This window comes from Rhinolophus sinicus, linkage group LG04, assembly GCF_036562045.2.
Source record: "Rhinolophus sinicus isolate RSC01 linkage group LG04, ASM3656204v1, whole genome shotgun sequence".
NCBI lineage: Eukaryota > Metazoa > Chordata > Mammalia > Chiroptera > Rhinolophidae > Rhinolophus > Rhinolophus sinicus.
The window spans coordinates 57,635,548-57,662,405 of record NC_133754.1 but is presented as its reverse complement, the minus strand read 5'-3'; the positions used below and the strand labels follow the sequence as shown (position 1 = coordinate 57,662,405).

At 35.0% G+C, this 26,858-nt stretch overlaps 1 protein-coding gene across 1 annotated transcript; it reads left to right on the top strand.

Annotated features, from left to right (window-relative positions):
• The first annotated feature begins 3,685 nt into the window (after positions 1-3,685).
• On the top strand, positions 3,686-26,651 carry POLB (DNA polymerase beta). Its single transcript, XM_019742127.2, has 14 exons — positions 3,686-3,906; positions 4,258-4,315; positions 7,031-7,097; positions 10,207-10,281; positions 10,918-10,976; positions 12,452-12,501; positions 14,373-14,424; positions 15,990-16,044; positions 16,142-16,214; positions 19,642-19,712; positions 20,381-20,467; positions 24,754-24,818; positions 25,313-25,452; positions 26,409-26,651. Exons 1-14 carry the CDS (start codon positions 3,846-3,848, stop codon positions 26,501-26,503), a joined length of 1,008 nt encoding a protein of 335 aa, XP_019597686.1. The 5' UTR covers positions 3,686-3,845; the 3' UTR covers positions 26,504-26,651.
• Positions 26,652-26,858: the final 207 nt, after the last annotated feature.

Sequence of the window (26,858 nt, the reverse complement as noted above, 5' to 3'; positions counted from 1 at the left end):
GTTTCTATATCTCATAACATGACTCAAACACTTATACAAGATTCCACAATCCATTTTTATAATACCTATGGTTAGGACTGACGAACTCAAAATCCTACCTAATGGGGAATTTTATAAACTGGAATAGTGCCTGGATGAAACAGTGCCATAGCACTAGCACAGCTTTGACATACAGAATTTCACCTTTATATGAAATACAGCAGGAAAGCAAAACAAGGTCAGATGGTCACAAATAGGTATGTTTGGTTGGAGAAGAAAGTTGGAATAGAGGAGTTTCACAAAGTGGCTTCCATGGAAATAGTGCAGAGGGTTGCATGGGTAAGTAAGTTTCGGAAATGCTTCATGGTCTGATTACCTCTTGGAGATCTACCTTGTACACTGGTACATAAAAGTATAGCAGGCCCTCAAATAACATTGTTTCGTTCAATGTCATTTCGCTACAGTGTTGATGAGATGCCCTAGGAACTTAACTTTTGTTTATATCAATGAGCCTGTGGTAAAATTAGTGTTGTTATTGTTGTTTTGCTTTAAATCGCAGAACCTGTTGACCACATCTTGTTAGTATCATAATTTGTTAAAATGGTGACCAATCTTTGGTGACCAACTTCCCAGAACTTTCCTGGATTTAGCCCTTAAAGTTCTGTATCCCAGTAAAGCTCTCAGTCACTCACTGCCAATCCAGGATGATTAGCCATCTTACATTATGATGTGTCCATATTCTGTGTAATTTGAAATATTTGACACTTCAGCAAAGTTGCAGTTGAGGATATTCATTCAACAAGTATTTTTTTAGCAACTCTAGGTGACAAAAATTAACTCCCTACTGTCGTGAGCTTACAGTTCACATAGGTGGGAGAAGAGTAGAGCAGGGAGTAGATAATAGGTTATTTCAAATTGTAAGTTTCGAATAGTTTCAATGCTATGAAAAAAATAAAACACAGTAATGGATAGAGAGCGCCTTAGTGTTGTTCGGAAATGTGACAAGGATGTGACTACTGGGCTAAGATTTGAATGATGAGAAGAGGGCAGCCAAGCAAAGTCCTGAACAGTAAGAGAAGAGACCTAAGGCAGGTACATGTGTGTACTAAATAATGATGTGTGTGTACTAAACAAAGGGAAAAGTGGCAAGAAATAAAGGTGAGTTGGTAGGGGATAGATCACATTAGGTCTTGTAGGCCATGGAAAAAAGTGTGGATTTTATTCTAAGTGCAACGAGAAGGTAGTTAAGCAAATGAATGACATTCTGACACACATGTTTTTTTTAAAAATCACTCTTGTCCCATTTGGAGAATAGCCTGTAGGGAACAAGAGCAGAAGCAGGAAGCCCACTGAGGAGGCTGTGGCAGTAATTGGGGAGCGAGATCATGGTAGATTGGACTAGGGTAGAGATGGTGAGAGGTAATCCAGTTCAAATATGTATTCTGGAGACAGATCAGACAAGACTTGCTAACAGATTGGATGAGTGGTGTGACTCCTATGGTTTTGGCCTGTTGGCAAATTAGATTAAAGCATCATTAACTGGGATGGGGAAAAGTTAAGGAGAAGCTAGTGGAGCAAGAATCAAGAGTTCTGTAGGACATTTTATCTTTGAGATACTTATTATGGACAACTAGAGATATCCATTAGGCAGTTTCATACATGGGACTAGAGCTTAAGGGATATCAGGACTAGAAATACAAATTTAGGAGCTTTCAAGCATTTACAAAGGTGAAACTGGACAAGATGGAAAAGTTGGCTAGAAGATCAAGGCCTGAGGCACTTTCCCATAGAGGTTGGAGGTTGGAGAGTGGAGGAGGAGCTGGAAACCAACACACAAAACAAAAAACAGAGAACAAAACAAGACAACATACTTGAGAAGTTTGTGGCTAGTAAGGAGGAAGGAAAATGCAGAGCATGTGCTATCTTAGAAGCCAACTGAAAACAAATTATTTCAGTAAGAGAGTGATTAAAAGGATAAGGTGTTACCTGTTGGTCCAAGAAGGTGAGGAAAAGAGAATTGATCATTTTCCTTGGATTTTCTGGCACTGATTTTTTTTTAAGTTGACATAAAACTCATGTAAAAAGTGATCCCACAAATCCCTAAAGACCTAACTTTCATTATTTAGAGGCGAATAATAACTTTTTTATTTAATGAGAGATGCTCCTTTTTCAGAACAAAATAATATGAATACAGCCAGGACTAGAGATTGGATAGGAAAAAGGGAGAACAGAAAAAAACTAAGATGACTCATATATCTAAATGAAGGTGGAAATCAAGGAGTTAAGAAGCTGCAGAATAAAATTAAAAGGCAAGGGATAAGGGGAAAATACAAATATTTACAAAAATACACAATGTACAAAAAGGGTTAGTAGTAATATATTTAAAAATCGAATAACAGACAACTACTCCATTAGAAAGATGAACAAAGTATATAAATAGGAAATTCACAAAAGAAATACAAATGTCCAGTAAACGTAACTTAGGATGTACACTGATACTGTTAAAAAAAACAACAACCAAGTACAGCCTAATCAAAGAAACTAATTATAGCTACAGCATTCCATAATTGAAAAATCATGGGAATTTAAAAAGAACTGCATTAGATCCCAAAATATTAACAGTGGTTAAGCTGGATAGTTAGATGATCACTGATTTTAATTTTCTCCTTTTATACATTTTTCAGATTATTCTATAGCAACCATGTATCATTATGTAATAAGACCATGTAATAAGCTTTTAATTTTATTTACACACAAAGCAATTCCCTGAAATTGGCAGCTTAGTATAAACCCCAGGAGTTACTCTTGTAAAATAAAATATTGCTGATGTCACATTTTCATTTCTCAAGCAGAACTGTAAATTTCTTGGATATAGGTCATCATGTTGTAATGACAATTTCATTGCTCATTATCTAGGTTAAGCACTTCTCCCTCCCTAGTGGTTTTTTTCACTTTGGCTCATACCACAAAAGGCAAGGGAATACAAAATAAAATATGTTTTGACATTGGATGGCATATCTGCTAAAAAGTTTTGTATGGGAGGCTTTCCTATTGGCATATTTCATCCAAGACTCCTGCTGCACCCAGTACAGGAGAACGCCATTGTAGCGGCGTTCTATATTCATTATAGTGGACTGCACTGTAAATATACACATTTTAAGAAAGGAAATAAACTATTAAAATTGCAATAATATACACTGACAACAAAAGATGAATACAAGTCACGTGTATACATTTTTTTTGCACCCCAGTATTCTTACAGAAAGTTTTGACAGTAAGTATGAAAGGCAGGTATTGCCTGATGTCACATAGAAAATACATCATGCATTAATAACTATTATTCTGCATATACAATATGTACACAGAGCAGTCCTCATTATTCTATCTCCCATCCTACCACCTCGTATAACCCACCATTTGAAGTTTTGATTTTAGAGTCAAATCGGACTCCTGTTTGTCCCGTGGTAGGGGGAGGATTTCAGAGAAACGTACTGGGAAAATATATGTCTTAGGGTAAGAATCCAGATCTTTCCAAAGGAACCCCATTGGGATGTAATTCTGAGGTGTCCACCTTCCTGCTGCCAAACCCAAGTTTCAGGTCCCCTCCAGCCTCTCGGTTCCCTATGCTCACAAGCCGAAGTAGCGCCGTCCTGGCCCCGCCCCTTGCACCGGCCCTAGTGACGTCACCCCGCGCGCCGCGCGCCGCGCCTCCTGTCAGAGGCAGCCATTGTTCAGCGGGTTGCACTGGCTGTGCCGGGGCTGGGCTGGTCCTACCCCGCTCTCCAAGTCCCTGCCTTCCTTTAAAGCTGGGAGAGGGGACCAGTCCCTGGCTCTGAGCGCTCTGAGGTTCTCGGGTGCAGGCCACCATGAGCAAACGGAAGGCGCCACAGGAGACTCTCAACGGGGGCATCACCGACATGCTCACAGGTTAGCACCGCGCCGGGGGCCGCTGGCTTTCTTCTTTCCTCCCACCCCATTGCCTTCCCTACCTTTTCTCGGGTTCCGACAGTCCAGTGAATGGGATCGGCCCCTCGCAGCATGTAGTCTTCCGTGCGGATTTTCTTTCCGCCCCCGTTGCCGGTGGCTGATTGTTAGTACTGCTGGGGACTCTTGTGTCACCGCTTGGGCTGCCTTTGGCCTGGCCCGTGTGGCGGTGGTGGTGGTGGTGATGGTGTCTGTCACGTCCTTTCAGAGACTGTTACGTCCCCTTCTGGGAAACTCTGCTGTCGTTTGTTTATTCGTGGTTCTTGTTCACCCGAGCCTCTTACTGCCTTTCAGAACTCGCAAACTTTGAGAAGAACGTGAACCAGGCTGTCCACAAGTACAATGCTTACAGGTGGGATGGTGCCGCGTTCCTGGTAACATGCGTTCCGGGGGTGTGGCAGTTAAAAGGGCTGAGGGGTCCGGGGATATTGGGACCATCTACAAGAGGAGAAAAAAGCAAGAACTGAGGGTATTGACTCTGGTGGTATCTTACTGCAGTATTTCCGGGAGAACTTGAGCAGAGCTCTGTAGGAACAATTCTGATCAGTTTCCAGTTCTGGCTGAAAATGGGCTGATACATATTTTTCTCATCATCAAACATGAATTGAAAATACAGTTTAATTTTAAGCTGTAATGAAAAACGGTGGATGAGGTTTGTGCTGTGAAATAGAAGTGGTTCAACGAATCAGCTTTCTCCATCTGGTTGGTCTGTGGCTAATCATGTCACCTTTTGGGTTCCATCCAACCAGCTCATCTAACCAGTGGCCTTATCCTAGACATTATTATCACACCTGCCTGCCTCTGATCCTTAGCCTATTAAACATGTCCAAATCCTTCAGCTCTTAAAAGCAAAAGCAAAGCAATCTTCTTAACTTCCCTCTAGCTAGCACCTCATTTCTTTCTTCCGTTTTACAGTTAACTCTCTTAAATAATCTGTTCCTTTCCTGGACTTCCTCACCCCTAGTCATGCCTGATCTCATTGCAGTATAATTTATATCTTACTGTTCCTCTGAAAATGCTCTCACCTACATCTCATCTTATTGGACTCTCATGACATTCACTATGAGCTCATTCCATTCAAGTCTTACCCTTGACTTCTGTGATGGCACAACCTTCTGTTCTGTCTCCTCTTTTAGCTTCCCTTTTAATGTTGATATTTCCCAGAGGTCCAACCTTAGCCCTCTTCTCTCACTTTCATACTTTCCCTGGCAATCTTACCATTCATGGTGGCTTTGTATTCTGGTATGTTAATGACTCTAAATCTGTATCTCACTGGGCTTTTCTCCAGATTTTTAGGCCTATATTCCCTTTGTCTCTAGCTTTTCAAAACTAAACTCCCTCTGTCCCTTTCCACTCAGCATAATTCAAACATGATTACACGCCCTCTTTTTTTTTTTTTCACCTCCTGTGACTTCTTATGTAAACTAATTATACTATGATCCACACATTATAGTATCTAGAAATCAGAGAGCTATTCAACCCTATAATTTGAGTCATAGCAGGCTTCAGACAGGTTTTAGTCTTGAAGGAGCACACCAGGGATAAGTGAGGGGAAGAACAATTTAGAGAAAGGAAACAAAATATTCCAAGGCATTGAGTCCTGAAGGGGTATAACATTTTCTAGGAAGTCATTAGTTCAGTTTGCTTAAGGGATATGGTCTGAGTGGGAAATAAGTTTGGAAAAGCAGGTAACACCCTGCATGCTCCGTCCCTCCTCTATATACATTTCTCTTGATTGTGGCCAAACTATTCTTTTCAAAATAGTTATGTGATCTTGTTATTCTTCCATATCAAATAATTAAATATTTCCTCTTAACCTTGATAAAGCCCCAATGTATTGTGACATACAAAAGGCTTTTCATAATCTAAGTCTTCCCTTTCAGGCTTTGCCCCATTATGCCAATTATCTAGAACGACTTGCCTTTACTGAAACAATTCCCTCCACAAACTGACCTCAACCTGCCTTTCCAGACTCATCATCAGTATTGTGCTAAAATAGGAGTTGAAATCCAAGTCTAAAGGTTTATATGTGCTAGAATAAAATGAAAAACCAAGACTTCAAAGATTATCCAATATTTATGCTTTTGACTTAGATGTAGTATGGCTTTTTATCAGCATTAATGCTAAACTACATTTAGTATTGAAATTAGACAGGATACCATCAGTCAGCTCCCAGGGTGTACCTAATCTGTCACCAGATTACCGAGCCAAATATGTATGGAGATGGGCAAGAATCTCAGGTCACTGCCTGATGTGGAACTGAAATAGAAGCAATGGGAAAAAAAAAGAACTGGGAATAAAGACATAGAGGAATGCAGTTTTAAACAATGAATTTAAAAATACCCTTCCATACTGTTCCTTAGTTGTAATAGCTGTAAAGCACTTGACTAAACTGCTAAATAAAGATAAATTCTAAAAAAAAAAAAAAAGGCATCCGTAAGCCTACTGTGTTTCCCTGAAAATAAGACCTAGCCAGACAATCAGCTCTAATGCGTCTTTTGGAGCAAAAATTAATATTCAATATTCACTTATATAATATAAGACCGGGTATTATGTTATATTATATTATGTTATACCCAGTCTTATAGTAAAATAGGACTGGGTCTTATATTATTTTTGCTCCAAAAGATGCATTAGAATTGATTGTCTGGCTAGGTCTTATTTTTGGGGAAACATGGTAGTAGTCTGAATATTACAAAGTAGCACATTTTATGAAAGAGAGTTATGGATAATTTCTAAAAACTAGCTATTAAAAAGAAGGCCCAATGATACTTTTCCACTTAATCCCAGAAAGGAAAGGTTACTGGTTTCCTATCTTCCTGATTTTACATATACAGTTAAAATCATATTATCCTCAAATGTGAGGATTTTCAAGATGTACTTCTAAAAATTAGAGAGGTAGATGGTCTGTCAGCTCATCTGAGTTTTTTTATGTTTTACATGAATATGGAAAATTAATTATGTTGGTGAAAGTTTAAGTGGCATATTTGCTTTTTTATGTGTACGGTTTAAGAAAAATTAGTACTTTGCTGGATTTCTAATTCGTTTTCCTCTTTTTTTCTTGTAGAAAAGCAGCATCTGTGATAGCAAAGTACCCACATAAAATAAAGAGTGGAGCAGAAGCTAAGAAATTGGTAAGTTTAATGAGGTTTATCATAGAGTTCACACATGTACAAATTTGGTGGACTCCCACAAAATTAAATTTACCTCCCTGAATCCTCCTTGACCCACACAAGCAGATTTCTTGGAATAATATTTATTTCAAGCTCAAAGTGTTTTGATTGTGGGAGGAGGTGGATTAAAAAAACTTAAATATATATAATTATAATTTTTGTTCTCTTCTTTCTCCGTATATACATGTACTCACTCTCATTTTCAGCTTGAGTATAGTTCTGAAGAGAGTATGGTGACAGAGTGGCACTAGCATGTCTGGACCCCAGCTACCTTTTTCTGATCCCCAGGTATAGGAATTTATGTGAGTTAGTGTTCCCAAAGAGATCTTACCTACTAATAAGCACATGATTAAACCCATTTGTATATTATGGCATTTAGCCCTATCCTCTGTAATTTCCATAAAGCCCTGTATACTAGTAGTGTCACAATTTCTAGAGGGTCACATCTCTTGGTAGTTTGTAATAATATTGCTAAGAATATCCTGAGAAAGTTTACCTATTCATAATCAAATTATTCTGTCTCATCTAAATCTCACTAATGTCTCTAAGTTCCTTAAACTTAAAGACCCCATCTTATTCATTTTTCCTTAAAGATGTCAAACTGACATGGCTTTTGATTAGTCCGATCCATCTAGTTATCACCTTCTGCTGTTGTTCTTTACCCATTTGTGTTTCACAAAAGTCCTCTAGAATTTAGGTATTAATATTTGATTGTTCTTAATTTTCTCATGAGAGCCTTCAGAGAGGAAACTGTAACTTATTTATATTTTCATCTTTCAGAGTCTGAACATTACCATAAATCTTGTACTTAAGATCGAGTGACAGATTATCCACATTAATCATGTACCACATCTTCGTCTTGAATTTATTACTCAATATGAGTCATGCTCTGGTGTATAGGTTTTAAATCCTTTATGCCATAAATGGTTCTCAACATCAGTATATCCTCCCCAAATAGACTAGCCAAGCAAGTGATAAATACATTAGTCTTTAATTCTGAATATCTCTATTGGTGAACTGACTTATTGTTTACCTCAGGAGCCACTTCTGCTTCCATTCTGTTCCCCTTTTTTCACCATTGAATTTCCTTTTTTATGTTGATTGCAAATAGCCTACTCATTTAGTAGAGGCAAACTTCTGTCAAGCTCTAATGCACTTCATCCCAAATCTGAGTTTATGGTAGATCCCAGAAAGAACACAAAAGTACCCAAATTCCTTTTGCATAAGACTGGACTTAATATGAAAATCTCATTATTCCTTTTCACTATTGTTTTAAAACACACCTATTTTCAGGTGTATATGAGTACTTGTCAATAATTCTAGAAATCTGAAATTTCTACAATGTATATTTTGCTTTTTATTCCTTAATATTAGGTATAGAAAATAGCCTGGCCTAAATTGCTTTACGTCAGTATGTATCTTCTGACATAGGAAATGAGAAACCTAAGCAGTTTCTGTTTTCAAATCTATTCTACTTCCTAAATCTTACTCATTTCTATCTGGTGTTTGCTATTTTCAAAACTTGAATATGCATTCATTAGTCTTGGATCACTTATTAAATATTAAATAAATCAAGAATATAGAAGAGTGAAAAAAGAAAAAAAAGCAGCAAACAAACAAACCAAAAAGAATATAGAAGGGTGAATTTAGGGCTAAGAGAGAGTAGGAAATAATTGACACACGTGTTGTTCCGCATGTTGAACATTTATAAGTATGAAAAAGTTCAACTTAGCTAAAAATCAAAATTGCAAATTAAAACAAGATGCCATATAGTGCCTATTAAACTATCAAGTATAATATGCCATATGGATAAAGATGTGGAAAAACAAGACACTTATTTACTGCTGATCAAAGTGTTAGTTATCTATAGCCTCTCTGAAGGATAATGTGGCAGAATGCTGGAAAATGTATATATCCTTTGTCTCGGCAATTCCACTTTGAGGAATTCATCCTAAGAAAACCAGTAGCGCTCTATGTATACAAGGATTCATTAGTTCTAACTTTTGAGCACCTCTATGCCAGGTATTCATCCAGGTGCTAGGACTAAAATTGAAAAGACAGTATCGCTGCTCTCTCAGAGCTTATATTCTAGAGCAGTACTGTCCAATATAGTAACCATGAGCCACATTTGGCTAGTAAGCTCTTGAATGGAGCTAATATGACTGAGGAAATGAATTTTTTGTTTTAATTAATGTAAACTTAAATTGTCACGTGGCTGGTGGCTGCCATTTTGGACAGTGCAGTTCTAGAGCAGTAGTTCTTCATGTGTGGTACCCAGACCAGCAGCATCAGCATCACCTGGTTGCTTGTTAGAAGTGCAGCCTGTTGGGTCAGAAATTCTAAGGTAGCATTTGGCATTCCGTGTTTCAACATATTCCCCAGCTGATGCTGATGTATGCAAAAGCTTGAGAACCTCTGTTCTAGAGGAAGTTCATGACAGCATTGTTATAATATCAAAAATTGGAAACTATCTAAATGTTCACCTGTAGGGTATTTATTAAGGAAATTATGGTATTTATACAATGATATACTATGCACCCATTAAAGATACTGTAATTGTATTTATTTGTAGACATGGAAATTTGTTCATGATGTATTTTAAGTTGGAAAAAGCACTTTACAAAACAGTATGATTCCGTTTTTGTAAGAAAAAGTATGTATCTACATATATAGTAACTCTGCTTTTATAGATAAGCAGAAAATAAGTCAATATATAGCAGCTATAAGTGATAGGTTATAGTTTAATTTTCGGAGTGATGAAATTAACAAGTGATTTAAAAAATATTTTTCTTTATGCAACTGTATATTTTCTGATTTTTCTACAAACAAAGTTAATTTTAAAAATGCAAGAGTCATTTAGAATTGTTTTATTAGGGCTTCTCCTTTGTCAATCATTTAGGTATTTTATCTTTGGGAGAATATATATTTACTGGGGCTCAATTTTCTGTGTCCTGTGTTTCAAAACTGGTTATGTAACAATCATTTGTTTTTAATTTCTCATTTTGTACTTTTTAGTGATTCAGTAAGAATTATATTTATGTGACTTTTATATTTTTAATTTTCTGTATAGCCTGGAGTAGGAACAAAAATTGCTGAAAAGATTGATGAGTTTTTAGCAACTGGAAAATTGCGTAAACTGGAAAAGGTAAAATTGTAACTTGTTTGCTTATTTGATAATAGTATCTACCTTTATGGCGACTATCATAGAGCACCATTGCAAGGTGACTGGTGTCACTCACTCTAATGAGACTCAGAAGGAAAAGAGAGGAAGGGAGTTTACAGCTTTAAGTATTCCATTTTTAAAAATGGAATATTAATTAAATGTGAATATTATTTCTATAAAATGTTCACTTATTTTATGTGGCATTTAAGAGACTGTTAGCATATATGAAAGAATTAGCTCTTTATTTTCAGTACCATTCAGAAGGGAGATTATAATCTTTGACTTAAGATGTTATCTTTTAGAATTTCTATGCTTAAACTCTCCCAAGCATTTTTATGTTTCTGTTGCACTCTGATGATAGTAACTATATCACTTCTGGTCTTTTATGAATAAGTCTTTTTAAAGTTTTGGATAAATTAGAGATGAGATATCTTCAGTTGCTTTGTTATTTACCTATAATATAACCACTTAGGTTATATATGAATAATTCTGTATGGGTTATCCAGGCAAATGTAAATGACTCTTATAGTCTCTTGGCAGACTAGTGTATTTCCAATAAGATCATTTGAGTCCTCAAAGCATTCCTAAATTATTGTTATGCTTTTGTTTTCATTCAAGATTCGGCAGGATGATACGAGTTCATCCATCAATTTCCTAACTCGAGTTACTGGCATTGGGTAAGAACTATTTTTTAAGCAGACACAATAGTAGTGTTGGTTTCATTATTTATGTCAGCCAAACAAAAGTGTATGTTATTTCCCTTCAAAACCCGTTCCTTTCCATGTCTGTGCCTTTGCCCATGCAGCTTGCATAGCTTACATGTCTGAGGCTGGTTCTCCAGATGCTGCCTCTGCTGTAAAAGCCCCATCCAAAGCAAATGTTACCTCCTTCATGAAACCACTTTGATTTCCCCAGTCAGAAATAATCTCTCCTTCCTCTAAACTCCACTAACACTTGCTCTGTGTACGTTTTATCACTCCCTCCAGATTATGCCTTTTTTGCTTCTCTGAGCATGATATTTATCTTAAGTTGTTAAGCCTTTTTCCATAGCACCTAGCATAGTACCTTATGAATTTGAAACAAGCACTCAAGCATTTTTTAATGAAGGAATCTTTATCTTGAAATTTGAACTAGCATGAAAAAGGACTTCTTTGAACTGAAATATTAAGGCTGTAATGCTTTACCTAACTCTAATCTTCATGGAATGAGACTTCTTATTTTTTTTTTAGGTATATGACAGTCTTTCAAATTTAGGCAACATTTTGATGAAAGTTTCTCTAAAATAGTTTAAATTTTTAAATCTAGTACACTGAAAATGAGCTTGACTCCTTGGGGACCCAAGACCATTATAAAATGTCAGTTAGAAGTTGTTTTAAAGAGCATCTGTTATATTATCCTCTTTTTCCAGGCCAGAAAACTAAATACAGAAAATGAGATAACTATGGCAGAGTTAGAATTAGAACCCATGTCTTTTAACTCCCATTTTAGTTCTATTTCTTCTTTGCCACATTGCTTCTTGACATGAGTATCAGTTTTTGTACCACACAGTTTCTGTACAAAGACTCTGTCATGCCAATCTCAGTTTAAATATCATCTCAGAGATCTTCCCTCACCATCCAGTCTAAAGTAGGACCCAGCCACTCTGTCATATTACCCTATTTTAATTCATTTACCTGATAAATTAAAATTTTCTTGTTTGTTTATACATATATATATATCTATTATCTCTCTTTAGCCATTAGAATGTAAGTAAGACCAGGGTCCTTATTTGTCTTATTCCTGCTGTATTTTCAGCACCTACAAGAGTATCTGTCATATAATAGGCCTTCAGTAAATTTCACTGAATGAATGAACAGTTTTCAAGTGCCTGTATGTTTGTTTTATGAATAAAATACGTGGGCACTATTGACACCTAGCTGTTTAGACATATTTTTCATGCCCAAGTTCATGGTAGTCTTTCTAGATTGAAGCTTCAAGAATTCTTCTCTTTGAATGAAATGGAACATTACCAAAGTAACCATGCAACGTTTTAGCAGGTCTTGTTTAGCTCAATAGTAACTCTGTGTTTGACAAGAGAAGGCATAATTGGTTATTTGTTACAAGGATCTCAAGTTTCATTTGATATTGAGATAATGCTTTTCTTTCTTTGTAGTCCATCTGCTGCAAGGAAGTTTGTAGATGAAGGAATTAAAACATTAGAAGGTGAGTATGTATAACGGGTCAATATTATTCCAGATTAAATATGGGCCTGAAGAACCGTTTATGCTCTAACAAACTAGAACTTGAAAAACCCTGTCTCAATTAGTACATACAAATGATAAGATTTCTTTTTAACTCTACAGTAAAGAATAGATATAAAGAGTAGTTTATATTCCCATCTTAAACATATTTATGTTTGTAACTCAGAAGAAAATGAAGAGTAAGAAGTGGCTCTTTGGTTTTAAGGCAATGATTTCATTTGTGGATTTTTAGATGATTTAAATTGCCTTTGTTTCTTTAATAAAATTTTAAACAACAATGCCCTACACATTCATCTTAAAAGCCAAGTCACGTATATTGAGAAAGATGCTTAAGAGGTTTGTAATACTTACTAAATGAGTTTTTGCTTTCAAAGAATTGATAAAAATAGACCCTAAGTAATTATGAAATACTTTTCTTAAACTTAACATAACAATCCTTTAAATATAATTTATTTCTTCATATATTTCAAGGGTATATTATATATATATATATAGATGGATTCCTTATAGTAGTACATCTGTGGCATTTGGGGTTTAATATTTGTGGTTTCAGCTACTTGCAAGCAACTCAAATGGTTAGGTGGACAGGTTTTAGAGACTGACCTGGATTTAAGTCCAGTCTCTACCACTTTATTAGAATGAATGATTGTGGCACTTCACTTCTCATCTATAAAATGGTATCATAATTTCTGCTTCATATGATTTAATGAAGTAATGTATGTAAAGCATTTAGCAAAGTGCTTGGTTCCTACTAAGTACTGAAAAATAGTAAGTGACTCTTAAGAGGCATGATTAATTAGTAATTACTAAGAATATGTGTGAGCCACATGGCTAGAGAATGAACTCTACCACGTCTCAGAGTTTGTGCTTTTCTGCTTGTGGCATATATAGTTTATCTGAGTGAAATATTGAATAAAGGGGTAAAAAATTTGTTTCTCAAAAGTATTCAGTTGCATCCTTGGGAGTGTCAAGGATCACATTATTTCACGGTTCACAGATATATAACTTGATATATCTACGAGTATATATAACAAATTCAATATTCCTGTTTCATTTTTACTCATGTACTTTAGTGTTTTCTGTGTACACACAACTACAAGAAATATTAAGTGCTCCATGTATAATAAAGTTGCTTATTTTTCTCCATTTTATATTTCTAGAGAGAATTTATAAGGATGATTATAGGAATTGCTTTTGAAGCACACTTACCTTGCTGTTTCTTTAACAAGGCTTACTCCTGTACTCATGCCCAATAAAAGAGCAACATCCAAATGGAACTAAGTCACTTTTAGGTTTAAGATATGATGTTATGATATGACAGCTTTTTAAATTAAAAAATGAGAGTACCTCTCCTTTCAATAGTATTTTTAGCACAGTGCCTGTGCAAATCGATACTCAATAAATACTAACTGAATGAAGGATTGAATGAACAAATGAACAATATGAATGAACTTACTTATAATACATTCAGAAGCTGTGGTTACTACTGCTGCTATTAACCATAAATTAAGCAATATAGATTTTTATAAGGCTGCATTTTGCTATAGTCAGTGAAATTTATATGATCTTGGTATGTTTACTATTCCATATAACTATAATTGAAATTTTGATTTAGTAAACAAAATGATCATGAAATAACTGCTAGGTTTTACTACATTGATTTGAAGAGTCATTTTTATCTAATTATTAATATCTGAAATTTTTTTTCATTGTTTTTTCAGAGTCATTTCAGTATATTTTCCAGGTAGTTCTTTGTAAAAAGGATCACTGAATTTAGCATTTTTTCCAGAAATGTTTAAATTAGCACTTTAATTTTTTTAATCTTCTCTATAGATCTCAGAAAAAATGAAGATAAATTGAACCATCATCAGCGAATTGGGCTGAAGTAAGATCGCAAATTTTCTTTTGAAACTTGAGATGCAAAAGTAAAATTTTTATAGCCATTTTTCCATACATCATAATAAAAGTTAGCTGAACACAACCATTTTGTTTTCAGAAATGCTAAGATTTGTTGTAGACTCCTATAAAGAATCTGCTTATATTTGTAGGCTTTGTTATTGCCTTCCAGTTGGTTTGCTTGTTTTCAGTATTTCCCTCATTCTCTTGACTTTAGGAGGAAACTTCCTCTGAAAACACATAGCCTGAGTGCATCAGTCAGTCAGCGGGTGTTGATTTTATGCTTACATTGTACAAAGTGCTGTCCTGGGTATGGGCTAAGGATAGAAATAGGCTCAGTGTAGCCCTTAAGAAGTTTAGAGTCTACCTAAGACGGTAGGACATGAACATGAAACACTAAATTTAAATAAAAAGAAAAGAAAGAAGAAAACTTCAAATACCTAAATAACAGTAAAGGAATAGCTAGTAGGCATGTTGTATATCAGCATCAGCTATTATCTTGTATGCCAAAATAATCTGGAACCCCCTTTCTAATCGATTATTTAAAATATGTAGTGCATAAGCTACGTACATGCGTAAGCATGTATCTCCTCTAGTCTTACATAGTCTTGTTGGTGATTCAGTCCTGTTGATACCTTACCATAATATTTTTAAACTTATACTGCCTTTCCAAAACTTTGAGCTAGTAAGAGACCAGGATAGTATAGTTCTCACTTTCTTTGCCTTTATATAGTAAATAGAAATCTTCTGAAGATCTTGGTTGTTGTGAGAATTGGTTTTGACAGGTGCTTTATTCTCAGATGTTATTTCATACTGAGATAGTATTTTTATAACAATGTTATTGAAGTAGAAGTCATATGCCACCATAAAGTTCATCCCTTTAAAGTATACAATTCAGTGGCTTTAGTGTATTCACAGCGTTGTACAACCATCATTACAGTCAATTTTAGAATATTTCTGTTATCCTAAAAAGAGCCCATACCCATTGGAAATCACTCCTCATTTCACTCCACCCCTTCCCTCCAGCTCCTGGCAACCACTAATCTACTTTCTGTGCCTACAGATTTGTGTATTCTGGACATTTCATATAAATGAAATTATACAATATGCAGTCTTTTGTGACTGGCTTCTTTCATTTAGCATAATGTCTGTATTCATCCATGTAGGATGCTACTAGGATCATATTTTAAAATACGATAATTTTGCAAGATTTAAGAACAATAAACTATAACCCCTTGACTTGCCAATAGGGAGCAGTCTAATTTGGAAAGGTACTAGCTTAAATATATTTATTTGCTCTTGGTATATGAATGTGAAGTTTATAAATAAGTTTAATGGAGTATCTGGAACATCACAAAGGATGACACTTTAGGATTTTGATCCAAGTTAAAAATAAACCTCCCACCCCCACCCATTTTACTGTTGTCTTCTTAATAAATTTTAATCTTGATTTTTGAATGATCTAGTGTAAGGACACTTGCTATGGTAGGCAATTTAATTTTTAAGAAGATTTAAATGTCACAAAAATCTTGTCTATTTATTCTGTCTTTATAGATATTTTGAGGACTTTGAGAAAAGAATTCCTCGTGAAGAGATGTTACAAATGCAAGTAAGAGTGTGCTGAATTGTATTCTTTGATTAGAATTGAGACTTTCACTTGGTGAAGAGCCATTTTTAGAATAATGACTTAATTTTTCTTCTATTAGGATATTGTACTAAATGAAGTTAAAAAAGTGGATTCTGAGTACATTGCTACAGTCTGTGGCAGTTTCAGACGAGGTAACATACTTACTAATCTTAGGTTTTTCATATCTTCATGTTAAAATTGCCTAATATATATGAAAAACATGGATTAAAAAGATATAATTTGTATTACTTTATAGATTTATTTAGATCCAGTAGTATTAGCTAGATTTCTTTGTATATAGATGGAGACATGTATGGAAAATTAGAGGAAATTCATACTGAATTTATTACAGAATGATAATTTAATGGCTAATTTTAACAAAAATTTATAAAATAATTTTAGGTATGTTAAAATCCTAATAGTGGTTAGATGCTAGTAAAGCTGTGGGTAGTTTTTTTTGTTTGTTTTAGTTTTTGTATTTTCTCAGTTTTCTATAATGGATCTAACAATAATATCTCAGAAGCACCAGTTCAAAACCAATTCTCACAACAACCAGGTTCTGTGGCTCTCCATTTACTATGTGAATATGAGCAAAGCGAGAATCACATAATCATGGTCCCTTACTGGCTCAAAATTTTGGAAGGGTAATATAACTTTAAAAATATTAGTTTTAAAAATTGGAGTAGAAAAGAAACAAAAAAATTGAAATAGAAAAACGTTATTTAAAAATTTTAGAATAGATATCTGACTGCTTCTCTGGCCACCTCTGGAGTTTTGCTTAGAAAGTAGGTGATGGGCTACCAGAAATTATCTGCGTAGCTGCTGTAAGAATCTAGAGTTGAGGAGAGGAAAGAACTAAATCCATAACTGCTGATAAGTAGAAAGAACATTGGATGGGGCCAAAAGACCCGGATTCTCAGGCCAATATATCACAATATGATTTTTTTTAATCTTTATTAAATTTATTGGGGTGACTTTGATTAGTAAAATTATATAGGTTTCATTATTTCTATAATGAATCATCTATATATTGCACTGCATGTTCACCACCAAGAGTCAGTTCTTCCATCACCATATATTTGACCCCCTTTACCATCTTCTACCACCCCCCCTCCCCACCTTTACCTTCTGGTAACCACTGAACTATTGTCTGTATCTATGAGTTTTTGTTTCTTTGTTTGTCTTGTTTGTTGCTTTCAGTTTTATATACCACATATGAATGAAGGCATATGGTTCTTGACTTTTTCTGTCTGACTTATTTTGCTTAGCATGATAATCTCAAGATCCATCCATGTTGTTCTAAATGGCACTATTTCATCTTTTCTTATAGCTGAGTAATATTCCATTGTATATATGTACCAGATCTTCTTTATCTAGTCATCTGTCGAAGGACACTTTTGTTGTTTCCCTCTCTTAGCCACTGTGAATGATGCTACAGTGAACATAGGTGTACATTTATCTTTATGGATAAATGTTTTCAGATTTTTGGGGGTAGATACCTGGGGTCATATGGTAATTCTATTCTTAATTTTTTGAGGAACTTCCGTACTGTTTTCCATAGTGATTATACCATTTTACATTCCCATCAGCAGTGTATGAAGGTTCTTTTTCTCTACGGCCTCTCCAACACTTATTATTACTTGGCTTGTTGATAATAGCCATTCTAACAGATATAAGGTGGTATCTCATTGTGGTTTTGATTTGTATTTCCTTAATAGCTAGTATCACTATATGATTTTAAGTTGTTTGCCTCTCCACATCCTATTTTCCATTTGCAAAATGAGAGGACTAAAATTAACCAGTTGTTCAAGTCTGTCTGTGCACCAGATATACCTAGGAAGTTTTAAAAAAATATACACATTGCTGAACCCTGCTACAAACCTACTAAATAAGAATCTCCTTGGGTGGGGCCTCGGAATCTATATTTTCAAAACATAGACTGTCATGCACAGCAAGCCACATGCATGAATATGACAACCTTTCTGGATATGACAACCTTTCTGGATTTCTATATTTTTATTTTATTTTTACTTTTATTATTGAGTAGGTTATATGGTTACGTGCTTTCATATAAAAATGACATACAGGGAGAAGGCTCTCTTCTACCCTGTACCTGTTGACTCTCTTCCTTCCCTCCTTACTATCCCATTAATAACCACTTTCTTATGTTTTCTTTCCATGTTTCTGCATGTAAATGTGAATGTACATTCTTGGTTTCCTTCTTTCTTCTCTTTCACAAAGGTAATATTATGTTGGTACAAAAGTAATTGCAGTTTAAAAAGTTAAAAATAATTGCAAAAACCGCAATTACTTTTGCACCAACCTAATATAATACATACACATAACTGTTTACCTTACTTTTTTCATGAAAAATACATCCTGGAGATCTTTCCACATCAGTATATGGAAAGCTCCTTATTTTTTATAGCTGCATAACATTCAATCACGTGGATGTGCCATAGTTTATCTAGTCCTCGATTAATGGCCCCTCGGATTGTTTCTTGTTTACTTTTTGCTCAAATTGTTTTTGTTTTTTAAATAGATAGAGTAGTACATTTCTGGTGGTAGGTAGATGGTGAAAGAAATGAGAAGAAAAGAAAACAAAAAATTTTTGTTAAAATAATTTCCATGAGTGTCCTGGGATCAGCACAAATTCAATCTAGTCTTCTTTATGTTTAAGTATCTGGTTAAAGATTATTGATGTATTGATCATGATCCAGAGGCACTGCAGGATCTTTAGTGACCAACAGTGTATTTTTTATATATTATACTAATAAAAATGAAGAGAGGCAATACACAGAATTATTTTATGCCAGCTGTGTGCCAGGTACTATTCCAGATGCTTTTACATATGTTCTTAGTTGCACAATGGCCTACAAAGTAGTTTTTAGTAGTTTGCACACAAGGAAATGGAGGTCTAGAAGAATATAGTCTTCATGTACAATACTGAAAAAAAAAGACATTTGATATAGAAAAAAATCCATCTAAATGGAGACAAAATTTCATGGTGTTATAGTAAAAGAAAGGTTTAATTAACTATCTAATCTGCCTGAAGTTAGATGGTTTTAGAGTGGAGATCAGAATGAAAGCCTAAGTCATTATAAGGTGCTGTGTTCTTATCCGTGATACCATAATAATACTTTTTACCAATATTCATTAAATAAGTTCAATCACAAGAATTGAAATATTTTCTGATTAAACTTTACACACAGCATATTGTTTAATTTGAGATTTTTATGTATATATATTTATAGATATATTTTAAAGCTATTTTTTAAATGTTTTTACTCATTATGAAATACTTAGCTGCATTTTTAATATGTTAAATTAACCAATTGTGTGCAATTTCTAATTCCAATTACTGTTCTTATACCGGATTCTGCTGTTTTCATCAATTTACCTGAATAGTTGGACTGAAAATTGAAATCTTTTAACTAATTATAAATATGAAGCACAGTGAACTAGAAAGTTAGAATGTAAGAAGTAAGGCTCTTCTATGTGTGTCATCACCTTGGTTCTGTGTTTGCCCAATAGACAAATTTACCTGAAGAATTCCATACATCTTCTTTGTTGTCATAGGGGCAGAGTCCAGCGGTGACATGGACGTTCTCCTGACGCATCCAAGCTTTACCTCTGAGTCAACCAAACAGGTACCTCAGAATTTATAATCAATGGGATCAGTCTTACATAGCAGTGAGTATCATTTTCTAAATGATAGTTTGGTATTTTCAGGATAAGTTTTTTTTTTTTAATCTTTATGAAAAGTCAATTGAAATGTTTCATACTGATTGAATTCTGTGAAAGGCAAAATAAGTTGTTGAAAGGGATACATGTTTTCCCACAAGGAATTGGGAGGACAGTCTAACGTCTGAAAGAAATGAAGTTTAGTAAAATATTTCCAGAATTATTGTCTATCATAGATATTTTAGATATTTAGTATGATATTTAGGTTTTCATTGAAGGAATATTTTCTATTAAAAATATTATATTATGAAACTACCTCACAAAGGTAAACGTGTTTGATTTTGGAATATATACCTTTTAAAGATGAAGCAGTTAACTTTTTGATTTAATGAAACAGATAAACTCAAATGATGGTTTTTTTTGGGTGTATCATGATATTGGTGAAAGATGGTGGTATCTAAAAATAAGTTTCATTTGATAAGTTGAATTTTCTGTTAGAAGAAATATGTACCTACTCAGAACATAGGACAACTAGGCATTTCTCTACAGATAATCAGAAAACTCATGTTAAAAATGTTTCTTGCCATAACAGAGTAATTGTTCTTTTTCTTATTCCCTAATTATGATTCTACAGCCAAAGCTGTTACATCGTGTTGTGGAGCAGTTACAAAAGGTCCATTTTATTACAGATACTCTGTCAAAAGGTGAAACAAAATTCATGGTAAGTACTCACTTGAGTTAACACATCTGAAAAAAAAAACACCTTAAAGATTATTCAGTACTGACTCTAGTTGGTGAGCACACACTGTGATATATAGATGATGTATTACAGAATTGTACACATGAAACCTGTGTAACTTTACTAACCATTGTCACCCCAATAAATTTTAATTAAAAAAAAAAGATTGTTCAGTAACTGTTCTGGGTGTGTGACCTCACTGTAGCTTAATATTACAGTCTAAATATCCATGAGTCCTTAGAGAAGAAGAATTAGCAGGATGCTAATCTCAGAATATGTTAGTAAAGAATTTTTTTTTTAATTCCCCACTCATAAATAATCTCTGCCATTGGAATAGGTCACTAGACACACTCTGCTATTTTTAAAATATCCGTAATGACTTTGACATATAAGTTTTTCCCTAAACTAGCAAATGTTTTCATATCCTCTGACTCAGAATTCTTCAATGAGATTAGAATTATTTGAAGAGTATTAATCTATTATAACACCAAAGAAAGAAAAGGAATCAAAGTATGTGATAGAATGCACAGAGGAAGAAACACGTTATGTGGAATGATAAGTAGGGGAGTTTATAGTGGGGACACTTGCAGATATTTTCAAAGTGAAACCCATCGTGATGAACTCTCAAAACTGTCTTCCTAGGGAATTAAGATTCAAGACAAATGCCAAATGGATTATAAGCATATTAATAAATAGCCCTATGTAAAATCCAACAGGAAGGCAAATAGAAATCTAGGACTAAGGTAATAAAGGCTTTCCTTTATTCTACTGCTCACTTAAATACATCATTTGGATCTCTTTTCTCTGTGCCCCCTCCTTTTCACAAGTTAGATGACTGAAAGGAAAGAGACTGTGCTTTTGAAGAGTGGACATGCTAGAATTAGCAAATCTCAATAAATAAAGTTGACAGTTTTAACTCAAAGTAGAAGATGGTTGATATAATTGACATATCATCTCATTCAGCAAGTAGAATGGTGGTTGCCAGGAACTGGGGGGAGGTGGGAGTGGGGAGTTAGTGTTTATGGGTATAGAATTTCATTTGAGGAGGATGAAAAATGTTCTGGAGATGGATGGTGGTGATAGTTGCACAACAATGTGAGTATACATAACACCACAGAACTGCACACTTAAAAATTGTTAAAATGGAATTTTTTTGTTACATACATGTAATCATGCAAAAAAATCACGTCCTTAAATCCAGCCTGGTATTTTCATGAGCTATGGAAGTGTATGGTCTATGTTGGTCACACTTTATCAATGTTTTACTGTGGGGAAGGTAAAAATAAAAATTCTAGTCAGTCTTTGGGAACTAAATCTATGATCTGTTCTCCTGAATCTGTCAGATTTTGAGCTCTTTCTCTATGCCTATAGTATATACACACATGAGATCTTATTTAAAATAGGGTTTATATATGCTCCATGAGCACCCTTTTTAAATTTAGGTTGATTTTTTAATTCACTCAAAATGTGCATAAATTTTACATTTAAGAACATTCAATCAGATAAAATCTTAAAAATAATATGAGCTAGACAAGTTGGATATTTGTTTCATAGTAAGAGGGTGTCATTGTATGCCTGGGCAAATTCTGGCCACCCCTCTGGCCTAACGCTCCTCCAATAGTCGTCTCTGTGAAAGGCACTGGGACTCCCTACGGGGGAAGTGCACCAACTGCTTTCAGAATTAGCAGCCAGGAAGTTGTTTACACAATGCAATAGCAGAAGCATTTTTTTACAGTCTGAACAGTCTTTTGCTGATGCTCAAAGAGAGATCCAGAGGAAAAACCAACAGAGGCTGTAGTAATCAGCTAGCAAAAATACAAGGAAAGATTACAAGCTGATGGGCTGGGTGTAACCCGAAAAGGAAAGGTGGGTAGCCAAGTATGTATGAACATAGAGTTACTGACACTGGTGTAATTGTGTTATCCTAGTAGCTACTCAATCAAGAAAAAGAGAAGACTTTTACCTGGGAAGTGCATGGGCAGCCAAATCCCAGTAGGCGGGTTTAGACATTATTGTATGTGATGTGAAAGAACAAAATGGTGAGAATGAGTGTCAATAGGACAAGGAGGTGTATTTAGTCAATTCAGCAAATATGTATTAAGCACCTACTACATTCCAGGCATTGTTCTAGGAGGTTGGGATATATCAGTGAATTTAAGTAGAACTTATATTTGCGGAGTGTGAGAAGGGACTGATAGTTAACAATGAACAGAATAAACAGGTCAATTATATAGTATATTACATGAAAATAATAAGTACTATTTTTTAAAAAGAAAGGGGGAGCAGAGTATGGGGAGATGGGCGTGCAGAAGACAGTATTAAATAGTATTGTATGGTCAGAGGCAGCCTCATTGAGAAGATGAGACTTGGGGAAAGACTTGGAGCAAGGGGTTTAGCCTAAGCACACACCAGGCACGAGTTGGAGCAATGACCCTAAGTGCTCGGACATTAGCGGAAATAGCCAAAGAAGTTAAGATCTCTCAGTTTCTGAAAGGAAATTGGCTGCAAAGTGAATTCAGTTTATAAGGTAGAATAAACCATTCTCATTCTATATCCACTTGATTTCAAAATCTCTTGTTGCTATAACCACTGACTAAATAGTTTTATGAGACTGAGCGCTACCTACTGCACTAACGAGGCACCTTAAATAGTTTTAAAGATATGACCATTCGTGTGTTTTTCAAGTTACCTTCAAAACATAAATTCCTTTAATAGTAATCAAACCTTAGGAAAGCCAGGGTTATTCCAAATCTTCTTGTAAAATTATGGTCTTTAGATAATTGAGCTATTCTTTCTGTGAATATAATAACATTTGGAAGAAAAAAACAATTTCCTCTGCATTTAGATGCCTGTTTGCTTTATGTATGAAGAGTACCCTTCAAGTTTTAGAATTTTGTGCAAGTTTGGCCTTGGATGATTTTCTGTGAAATATCTGCAGTAAGGATTCAAGGGACAATAAAAGATACCTTGACCACCCTGAGGAAATGAGAGAGGCTTTATTTCAGACACTTAGCATGAAGCTACCTAATTGAAATGCCAAACAAAACTAATCCACTAATCTAATAAAGAATTTACAACAATACAGAGAAATTCTTTAACATTAACACTTCAGAAAAGTCCAGGAAATAAAATTTGCCTTGAGGAAAGGAACAAAGCCATTAAATAAAATCCTATTACTGATGTGACAAATGGCGAGATCATTGCCTGTGGCATCCAAACACCCATATCCGCAAGGTAATACCTCATAGTAATTCCAGATGGAAGTCATCTCTGATCCATTTGAAGCTTGAGTTGGAACTTGTTAATGCCTAAGAAAGTAGGTTTCATATTTTGAAAATAAACGGGTTTCATTAATCTTTCAGCCATAGGACAGCTAAAGAAAATACCCATTGTGGATTTCAGATTTCTATGTTGTTGAGCAAAAAGTATGGCTTTCAGTGACATGTGTACCAATGAGACTACTTTTTAGGACCAGAAGCCTGTCACTTGTGTATTTTTGTTAGAATGTGGCATTTGAAACTTTTATTTTGAAATTTGGTGATGTTTATAGCTCTTTTTACATATTTAGGGGTTGCTGACTAATCCAGAATTTTTGCCCATTTTTCTGGAAAAGGAAAAGTTAAAACAAAAAACAGACCTTGATAATATCTGTTTGAAAACTGTGTGGAAGTGTAATGAAAACTCCACCTATACAGAAGGAAGCAAATGATCCTCTAATTTTCTTTTAAAATGTTCTTATCTTTCATCTCTGTCTTCTAATTTCTGGGGAGATTTCCTCAATTTCAAACTCTTGTGCTTCTGCTGTCAGATATTTTATTTTGATTTAAACCTTTTCCCTGAGTGTTCTTTTTCTGCACATATTTCATGGATGGAACATCTACTCTTATCTGAGAATATTACTGATAGCAGTTTTGTTATTTGTTTTCTGCTTCCTGACTTCCAAGTTGCTTTTTCCTGTTTACCTTGGTCTCTATCTTTCATGTTTGATAGTTTGCTTATTAGCTGGATGTTTAGAATCGCACAAACTCCAAATCCTCATAACTATAATCCCTGCCTGCTGTTTCACACATAGTTCTTTAATTACCGTGAAGTGTAATAGGAAGGTAGTGATAACATATAGTGCATAGAAAAGCCACTAAGTTAAAAGTACTCTGAATTCAAAAACTGCCTCCATTAAAGCAAAAATAACTTCACATTAATAGCATTTGATTAAAATTAAGCCTGAAGTTTAAAACGTCTTTAAGCACTCTTTTAAATATCCATTTTAGGGTGTTTGCCAGCTTCCCAGTAAAAATGATGAAAAGGAATATCCACACAGGAGAATTGATATCAGGTATTACTCAAAACTCGTTGCTGACCTATTAACTTTTCCCTTCTTTTCTCCTATTCCCCCCTCCCTCTGTATATCTTGGAATTCACATCAATGTCTAGAACCGCTTTTCATTCTGAAGTGCCAAATGTTCTGGCTATAGACGATGTTTAGCCTTAAAATATGTAAATAATGACTGTCTACAGAATCTAATTTATTTTCTCTATATTTGCTTCTCATCATGATGCCTTCCACAGCTCAAAAGTAGTTTCCTGCCTGGGGAAAGTTAGTTGTAAAGAAGTGATACTGCTTTTCATTTCTCCACACCTCTTGTAGAGCAGAGTTTACGCAAACTAAGTTGCAAGGTTGGAATAATTTGAATGGTCTACCCTAATGATACTTTCTTGTCCAGGTTATTAGGCCACATAGATTTATTATAGGCATTTTGTTCTGTATTGATTTTAAGTCTTAGTTTTGCTAAATTTGAAATGCGTAGTAAAATATTTATCTTTTTTTAGGTTGATACCCAAGGATCAATATTACTGTGGTGTTCTCTATTTCACTGGGAGTGATATTTTCAATAAGAATATGAGAACTCATGCCCTAGAAAAGGGCTTCACAATCAATGAATACACAATCCGTCCCCTGGGAGTCACTGGTGAGTATTTGTGTCCATTAGAGAGAATTCCAGTCATTTGGAGAGAAAGTTATTTTCAAAGGTATTTTGGTTTAGCAACTTTGGTTTCTCTAAAAAGCTCTTAAGTACCTATGCTAATTAATTGTAGTTTTCTTTGTATTGTTAGTCCCTCAGGCAACAAAAGGGGCTTTAATCCATACATGCTCCCAGGCCCTCAGTTGAAGGCCCAGTGATGGCAAGAATTATTTCTAGCCCTATCAGAATGGATTAGATCCTTTCTACTATGATGGTCAGTAAAATCTTATTGATCTATAGAGTTTTATTTTTTTAAATGTATCTGCAAGACTTAGGAAGAACCCGAGTATCAGTGCTTTTAGTGCCAGGCCCAACCTGGTAGCTTTGGCCCCATGCTTTGAAAGTTTAAAGAATAAGAATTGCTGAATCTCTGTTTTATGGATCTTGTTAACATTTCACAGTATATTCTGTTGTTTACTATTGTCTGCTAGGAAAATGAAGATTTTTGTCATTTTGTCCTAAAAGTATGAAATAAAATAGGGCTTTTGTCGTTGATAGACTAGGGCAGTGCTTCTCATAGGTCAATGTGCATACAAACCACGTGGAGACTCATTAAATGCAGGCTCTAATTCAGTGGGCTTTGGAACAGGCTCCAAGAGTCTGCATTTCTAGGAAGTTTCCAGGTGATGCCACTACTGCTAGTCCAAGGACCGCATTTTGAGTTATAACTAGAGTATGTATTTCATATAATATATAGTGGCTACAAGGGATGTCTGAGTAGATACAATGGATAGCACTGGTACATATGTGACAAGCACAAGCTCATGTGGGAGGATGGGGGCAGTCAGTATCTTTTTTTTTAGTGGCTTGTTACCATTTTATTTTTCTTCTGAAAGTGAGTCCCATATGTCTCTTGAATCCCAAAACTGGTTCGTAAGTCTCTTTTCTCTATTTACTTGCAGGAGTTGCTGGAGAACCCCTGCCGGTGGATAGCGAGAAAGACATCTTTGACTACATCCAGTGGAAATACCGAGAACCCAAGGATCGAAGTGAATGAGGCCTATCCTTCTCCCAGGCACAGCCCAACAGGAGTCTTAATTTATTTCTTAACCTTTGCTATGTAAGGGTCTTTGGTGTTTTTAAGTGGTTGTTTCTTCTTCATGCTTTAGCTTGCACTGTAGTCAATAAAATCTCTTGGACTGTTATTAGGTGATCTTGTTCTTATTTTACTAGCAAATATGTCTAAATTTAGATTGATGTTCATGAGCACACTTTACTAAGAGTTTTGTAGAGAGAATTAAGAGGTGAGGTGATAGCAACTCTTTAATGGGAATTTTTATTTTCTCATTTTCTTCCCTTAGATTATGAACCACATTACCCAGTACCTTTCCTCCTATTTACTGATTACAAAT

Bases quoted from the DNA above. Each gene is read 5' to 3' on its own strand.
- POLB (XM_019742127.2), top strand. From the start codon at position 3,846: ATGAGCAAACGGAAGGCGCCACAGGAGACTCTCAACGGGGGCATCACC. The intron at 16,045-16,141 runs GTAAGAGTGTGC...TTCTTCTATTAG, and splicing joins AAGAGATGTTACAAATGCAA to GATATTGTACTAAATGAAGT. The intron at 25,453-26,408 runs GTGAGTATTTGT...ATTTACTTGCAG, and splicing joins CCGTCCCCTGGGAGTCACTG to GAGTTGCTGGAGAACCCCTG.